Source organism: Populus alba, chromosome 13, assembly GCF_005239225.2.
Source record: "Populus alba chromosome 13, ASM523922v2, whole genome shotgun sequence".
Classification (NCBI taxonomy): domain Eukaryota; kingdom Viridiplantae; phylum Streptophyta; class Magnoliopsida; order Malpighiales; family Salicaceae; genus Populus; species Populus alba.
Window position 1 is genome coordinate 16,276,231 of NC_133296.1, and position 8,248 is coordinate 16,284,478.

Consider the following 8,248-nt stretch of genomic DNA (forward strand, 5'->3'; position numbering starts at 1 on the left):
ATCGATTATGCTGGGACGAGGAACATAACAATGTTGTGAGGAGGGTGTGGGAAAATCACGAGGCAACTAGGTAACATCGAAAACAATACAACTTTTTTTTACAAAAAAAATTATGTTTTGAAATTTAATTTTTTCTTGCGTGAAGTAGGTTGCGTGATTTTTAGTACGAAGCCCAAAAAAAGCAAAAAAAACTGCGAGGGATAAAGGGTTCCAAGGCTGGAACGATGTTGCGGTTTGGAGGGATTTCAAACCGATATACATCCCGAAGGATATATGGCCGCACTATCTTGAGCACGTGACATCTGAGTGGTTCACACGATGCTCACAGTCCGGTGCTGGCAACCGGAATCGGCCAATTCATGCCTCGGTGACAACGCACACCGGGGGCTCCGTTTCGTTTGCTGCACATGCGAAACGGATGGTAAGATTAATTTAAATGAAATATATCGTTCAATTAATTTGTTGTTAATAAATTTTTTTCATTATAGGCTACGTCTCTTGGACGTGAGCCGAGCTCTATAGAGTTGTTTGTGGAGACGCACGTGCGGAGTCAAGACTGTCAAAAGGGGGTGCAACAGTTTGTTGACAGTCGTGCTCAACATTTTGTGGTATGTTTGTTCAATTATTTTATTTTGTAAGTTATTATTATGTTTATTGAATTGAATATGATGATTACTTTTTTTATTTTCAGGAGACCTATAATAATCGGTTGAGGAAGACATACGGGGACGATCCTTCGACCATCCGGAATTCGATTCGGATTTGTGGATGGAGGCTGGATCGTCAGGTGAACCCGATAAGAATCGGGTTTACGGGCTCTCCACTACGACCGACAACTTGCAGACGACCCGTACTGCTTCAACCGTCGGAAGCTCTCAATCAGTATCAAGCTCCCAATCTAAGGAGTTCGTGGCCTTGCAGCAAAAGTGTGACCACCTATCAGAGGCATACACACAACTCAAAGAGCAGATTTTGAACAACAAAGAGCAGATTCTGAACAACAAAGAGCGGCCTATGAAGAGCTTCGTCAAATGGTCTTGAACATTGCACCCAATCCTTTTTGGCCGCATAACAGCCAGCCTCCTCCTCCTCCTCCTTTATATTAATTTTTAATAAATATTATTTACATTTAAAATTTCATTTAATGTTTTTTTGAAACATTTCATTTTGTAATGAATATTATTTATCTTTTATTTTTTTTTTATGCTTAATATAAATTTTATTTGCATATTGGTTTTTATTACCATTAATTTATATCATTTTATATTATGTACTCTAAATAATTATTAAAAAAAATTAAAAAAAGACAATTATAAAGGAATTTACCAACGAAATAAATCTGTCGGCATAAGACAGTAGCCGCGACCATCACCGACAAATTTCCAGACGGATAAATTCGATCGGTGTTTTCATGACTCACCAACAGATTTACCGTCGGTATTATAATTTACTGACGACTTTACCGACGGTAAGTTTTGTTGGTATTTCAATAATTCACCGACTAAGTTACCGATGGAAAGTAACTATCGGTGACTTGTGATATGACCGACGAAATAAAAATCCATCGGTATTTTTGAAGCGGGAAACTTTTTTTTTTTTGCGCGCAAATTCCGTCTGTAAAACCGTCGGTAAATGGTTTTTTTGTTTTTCTGACCGATTTAACGACATAATGTGGAATCACCGACGAAAGGTAAGCCGACGGAAGTATTCCGTCGGTAAATAATTTACCGACGTGCTATCAATCACATACTGACGGAATATTTCCGTCGATAAAATTGTGAATTCTTGTGGTGCATGGTGATTAACATAAACCTAGTTTTGTATATATAACCCGCATTGTTTTAAATTCTTCACGCTAGAGTTCATAAGTTTAAAACATCCCATATATATACACAAAGAGGTTACTTCTTGCGCTCCCCTGATGGTGAATCTTTTTTTGGTTAATGTAAAATAATATTATAGGGGACATATGAATTTTTTTTACTTTATTATTAAACCTGTTTACATGTGACTGAAATTTTTTGTTATTTTCATTAAATTTTTTTAAGTTTTTTGAAAAAAAATCAAAAAAACTAAAAAAACACATATGGTCAAAAACAGAAAAGCCTAGTTGCACATGCCTAAAGCAAACACAAACGTGCCTAGGCCTTGTGTGGTTATTTTTTTTTTCTTTTTAAAGGTGATGAATAACATGCTTTTAACCTCTCTCTTTTAAAAAAAATATTAATAACAGCAAACAACAACACGAGATCTAACTGCTATCACGTGGTTAGAGATTGTGTGGTTACGGATGGTTTTTAAATAACATTTCATGTTAAAAAACATGCTAATAATATTTTTTTATTTTTTAAAAATTATTTTGACATTAGCACATCAAAATGATTTGAAAATACTAAAAACATATTAATTTGAAGTTAATAAAAAAAATAAAAAAAATTTAAATTTTTTTAAAAATATTTTTAAAACAAAGAAACAAACCATCTCTAAAAAGAGTAACTTTTTTGTATATAGTGGGATCCACACAAAAAAGCAAGAAAAACCTATTTTTATGGTATATTTTTGTATTTAATTATATATTAAAAGAAAAACAATCACCACACCACCCTCTGCCCTAATTGTTTTTTATTGTAATATTTTAAAAGTGTTTTTTAAAAAATTAATTTTTATATTTTTAAATTAATATTTTTTTGTGTTTTTAAATATTTTAATGCGCTGATATTAAAAATAATTTTAAAAAAAATAAAAAATATATATTATTTTAATATAAATTTAAATAAAAAAAATATTTTAAAATGCAATTAGCCCGTGATAAATATTGATCAGCAGGAAAAGATGAAACATGCATCTGTGTGGCCAAGAATTAATGGAGTCGGTGTGACCACTGGTTATAGACGTACAAAAGGGGCAAACGTTTTCAACAACAAAACTATTCAACTGGTTTTAATTATTTCCATGTCTGATACACATGAGACAAGGAGGATCTATTTCTCGTCAATCAACAAGTGATTTTGCGTGCAATAAATGGCCAAAAAAGGAGTTCATCTTTATCAATTACTAGGCTAATAAATTGGACGGGTATTTGATCATATAAATGGTTGTTAAACATTCAAACACAAACAATAATTTTAGTTGATTTTCATTTGATAAAAAAAAAGTAACCGACTTCGATTTTAATTATATATATTGATTTTTTTTATACTAAAATTCAACAAAATAATGCAAAAACTTATTAAATTAAACAACTAAAATTCAACACTATTATTTCTAAGTGATAATATTTTTAATCCTAAATTTTTTAAAAAAATTATTGTAAATGGAATAAATACAAAATAATAATTAAAACTAATCCTATATAATATCGGACTACTCTGATACCATGCATGTCATACAATTCTTCGCTTGAAAGAAGTATTTGTGCAACTCTGTTACTATTTTATAGAAATTCATAAAATTATCGAATATATTTGAGAGACTACATGGAAATTTCACTTAGATTTTCAATTTTTTTATTAATAAAAAAATATGATTATAATCCTCCCATTACATAATACAATTTTTTAAAGCTTGTGTGAACGTAACTAAATTTAAATAAATCATATAAATTTTAATATGTGTTATTTCTTATTTTACCATATTTATCTCGAGTTGTGTATTGCATAATCCTAAGAGAATTTTCAAAACGAGGGATATTAAACCTCCTCGTAGTATAAACGTAACTTCAATAGAAGCAATAGATAAGGACATGTAGATGGCATAGTTGATCAGGACTCTCCCTTTTCAAAGACAAGTAGAGAACAAAACATTATAGATTAATAACACATTTATAGTGTGTGGGGGCAATCTGGTGTTTATCATGACCCTCCCTTTTGAAAATCTTTTGTTATATAAAGCCACACAAGGAACACCATGCATGTCAAGAACATTAGTAGATCCATCGATCATGGAATATCTTGCTGCAACTTCCTTCACAACCCTATCAAGCTCCCCAGCTTCACTTCTTGTCTTAGCAATCATACTGTTTTACTTCATCCAATCCCATAAGAATGTCAAGAAACACCCATTGCCTCCCGGTCCAAAACCATGGCCTATTGTTGGATGCCTCCCTACCATGCTCCGAAACAAGCCAGTGTATCGATGGATACACAATCTCATGAAAGAAATGAACACTGAAATAGCTTGTATCCGTTTAGGAAATGTTCATGTGATTCCTGTCATTTGTCCTGATATTGCTTGTGAATTCTTAAAAGCACAAGATAATACCTTTGCATCTAGACCTCATACCATGACCACAGATCTCATCTCGAGAGGGTACTTAACAACAGCTTTATCTCCCTCTGGAGACCAATGGAATAAAATGAAGAAAGTTCTTATGACGCATGTACTTTCTCCAAAAAAACATCAGTGGCTTTATAGCAAAAGAGTTGAAGAAGCTGATCACCTTGTTCATTACGTGTATAACCAGTGCAAGAAGTCTGTGCATCAAGGTGGCATTGTGAATTTAAGAACTGCTGCCCAGCACTATTGTGCAAATGTCACTAGGAAGATGCTGTTCAATAAGAGGTTTTTTGGGAAGGGAATGAAAGATGGTGGACCTGGTTTTGAGGAAGAGGAGTATGTGGATGCCCTTTTCAGTAGCCTCAATCATATATATGCATTTTGCATCTCGGATTTTTTGCCATCTTTGATAGGGCTTGACTTAGATGGGCATGAGAAGGTGGCGATGGAGAATCATAGGATCGTCAATAAATACCATGATCCCATAATCCATGAGAGGGTTCAACAATGGAAGGATGGTGCAAAGAAGGATACGGAGGACTTGCTTGATATTTTAATTACCCTGAAAGATCCTAATGGCAATCCCCTGTTGTCAAAAGATGAGATAAAAGCTCAAATTACAGTAAGTTTTATATGCATTTAAATTTTGAATTCCACATGGAAACACATATTTATGTCTTTAATGTTAATTAATTAGACCAGTGATGAGCTAGTTATAGCTTAACTGGCACTCGTGTCCTTTCCTTTGAAAGTCTCAAGTTTGCATCTCTTTCCTTAAAAAAATATATACTGTAATAATCAAGTTTCACTACTGTATATCATAGTAATGATTTTCAAACATGATGACACTTGCAGGAAATAATGGTTGCAGCAGTGGACAATCCATCAAATGCTTGTGAATGGGCATTCGCAGAGATGCTAAACCAACCTGAGATACTTGAAAAGGCTACAGAAGAACTGGATAGAGTGGTTGGAAAGGAGAGACTTGTCCAAGAATCAGACTTTGCGCATCTCAATTACGTGAAGGCATGTGCTAGAGAAGCATTCAGGCTTCACCCTGTCGCACCATTTAACGTTCCTCATGTGTCGGCCGCCGACACAACAGTTGCCAACTACTTCATCCCGAAAGGTTCCTATGTTCTGCTTAGCCGTCTAGGACTGGGCAGAAACCCTAAAGTGTGGGATGAGCCGCTCAAGTTCAAGCCAGAGCGCCACCTCAATGAAACGGAGAAGGTGGTGCTGACTGAGAATAATCTGCGATTCATTTCGTTTTCCACCGGAAAACGTGGGTGCATAGGCGTGACACTTGGGACTTCAATGACTACCATGCTATTTGCTAGACTTCTTCAAGCGTTTACTTGGAGTTTACCACCTCGCCAATCCAGCATCGACCTTACCATTGCAGAAGACAGCATGGCTCTTGCAAAACCACTGTTTGCACTTGCAAAACCACGCTTGCCTCCACACCTGTATCCCGGATACTGAAGCGAGTGCAAGGACTGTGTATGCTGCAAAATATTATCAATTGACGGTGTGCCAGAACATTAGCAATTAATGTAATAAACTCTGGCAACTTTTATATTGTTGAGAAAATAAACATACAGGATTTGTGTTTAGGATTCTTATTTGACTAGTTGATGTGCATCATGGGAATTATAATCCATCTCGTAAAGCTGAATCTAATGTGCCAGAGGATTCAGATGGTCCAATGACAAGAGCGAGAGCGAAACAACTACAACGGGCCTTGACGAATCAAATTGCAATGATTGAAGCTGCGTCGGAGTTAAAAATTAGCAATCAGTTTGAAATTGGTTCAAGGGTGCTTATTTGCCTACAGTTGGAACTTGGAGATGGGAAAAGCCCTTAATGGTTCTTTTCATGCTGGGCTACTTGTATTTGGATTGATAATGCAATTGAAGGAACTGATGTTGTTTACGGTCAGAACAGTAGATGGATTTGAACCCGAATTTGAAGTCATCCAATGCATGTGAAAAGAAGATTTATATAGGTAAAATTCAAGTTCAGAACGTGATCTTTCTATATTGTCCAACCATGATTGCATTAGACTTTTGTGTCAAAAGTTATGGCTGTTTTAAATTTCATCTGCATATGTTTTAGAAATGTCAAAAAAAACGTCTGTTAGTTAAATTTGTCTACTTGCTTTATTAAAAGTCTAGTTTTTAGGCTTGACTTCTGTCATGTTGAATTCACCTAACTTTGGAGGGATGTTCCAAAGATAAATATGTATCAGAATATGAAATAAACACTTTTGGCCAAGATTTGAAAACTTAATTCAGAGAATTAAGAGTTGTTCTTCCAAATTCATTTTGTGAAGAACCATACCTGACTTATCACTCTTCAATCACAAAGAGTGTGGCGTCGAAATCCTAGATTGATCTTTGTGGCGTCCAGATCGACTTATCAAAGTATCATTCTAGTCTATCCTCCATCTTATTTACCTTAAATCACTACAATCCAGCCTAAATACCAAAAGCAAGACAACACAACCAGACCCATCCTTCATCCATTTTCGTTAGAATCATTGTTGCCGATTTTCAAATCATTCACGGCACATCATCTGGTATCAGAGCATCAGTTGCGATCTAAGACAGGAGCCAAAAACAACAACAAGAAGAAGAAAGGTTTGCTGGAATTGAGGTTGACAGACTTAACTATGGCTGGAGATAAAGAAGATTTGCCAAGAGGGTTAAGTTTGGAACAGGCACAGGTCATGGGCTTACAACGATCTCATGCTGAGATTCGGGATGAGATGACTGGAATTCGTGAACAGTTGAATACCCTTATGCAAAGGATGCAAAGAAATAATTTGCAACCCCAAGTGAGGCAAGCACTTAGGGTGCCACGAAATGATATTATAGAAGCTGACGAAGATCCAAATGGGGATGATGAGGCTGATGATAGGGTCAGACCAAGAAGGCAGAATTATAATCCTCCTAATGGTCTCAAACTTAAGATTCCACCGTTTAGAGGAAGTAGTTCACCTGAGGAATACTTGGAGTGGATTCAGAAGGTTGAAAGATCTCATTGAATGGTATGAATATTCTGAAGAAAGGAGGTGCAAGGTGGCAGCACTTGAGTTTACAGATTATGCTCTTTTATGGTGGGAAAACGTAAAGATTCAGAGGAGAAGGGATGGAGAGGAGGAGATTGCAACATGGGCAACTATGAAAAGAGTGATGAAGAAGAGATTTGTTCGTGATTACTATAAACAGGAGCTATACATTAGACTTCAAACTTTGCGACAGGGATCTTTGACTGTGGAAGAGTATGTGAAGGAGTTTGAATTGTTGCAGATTCGATGTGAATTGATGGAACCTCAAGAGCAAACAATAGCTAGATTTCTTGGAGGGTTGAGGAAGGATATAGCTAATGTTGTTGAGTTACAACCGTACATCTTCCTTGAGGAAGTTATAAAGCTTGCAACCTGAGTAGAGAGGCAGCAGAGACGAGGAGGTGTCTGAACTAGTGTAACTACGTCAAGCGCGACAAGGGTTGTTTCTACGCCTACACGAACATGGAGCACACCTAAACGAGATGAGAAGGTGGAGTTTAGCAAGGGGAATACCAGTTCTGATTCTTTGAAGGGAAAGGAGAAGGTGACAGAACCTCAACAACCTAGGAGGTCTCGGGACATCAAGTGCTTCAAGTGCTTGGGACATGGGCATATTTCTTCGGAATGTCCAAATAAAAGGGTGATGATTTTGCATGGGGATCATGGAGAGCTGATCAGTGGAGATGAGGTTGAAACTGAAGACGAAGATGAGGTACAAGTGGCTGAACAAGAAGAGGATTTCGAACCAGTGAAGGGAGATTTGTTGGTTGTTCAACGGGTTCTGAATGCACAAATTGATGTTAGTGATGAGCAACGCGAGAACATCTTTCATACTCGATGTCAGATTCGAGATAAGGTGTGCGGGATGATCATTGATAATGGAAGTTGCACTAATGTTGC

The 8,248-nt window shown here is 36.2% G+C and overlaps 1 protein-coding gene across 1 annotated transcript; it reads left to right on the forward strand.

Annotated features, from left to right (window-relative positions):
• Positions 1-3,893: 3,893 nt before the first annotated feature.
• Positions 3,894-5,834, forward strand: LOC118054029 (phenylalanine N-monooxygenase CYP79D16). The gene is made up of 2 exons (XM_035065460.2): positions 3,894-4,897; positions 5,131-5,834. The coding sequence occupies exons 1-2, from the start codon at positions 3,911-3,913 to the stop codon at positions 5,758-5,760; spliced, it is 1,617 nt and encodes a 538-aa protein (XP_034921351.1). The 5' UTR covers positions 3,894-3,910; the 3' UTR covers positions 5,761-5,834.
• The last annotated feature ends 2,414 nt before the right edge of the window (positions 5,835-8,248 follow it).

Coding starts and splice junctions, on each gene's coding strand:
- LOC118054029 (XM_035065460.2), top strand. CDS start 3,911: ATGTCAAGAACATTAGTAGATCCATCGATCATGGAATATCTTGCTGCA. Junction 4,898..5,130: donor AGATAAAAGCTCAAATTACA/GTAAGTTTTATA, acceptor TGACACTTGCAG/GAAATAATGGTTGCAGCAGT.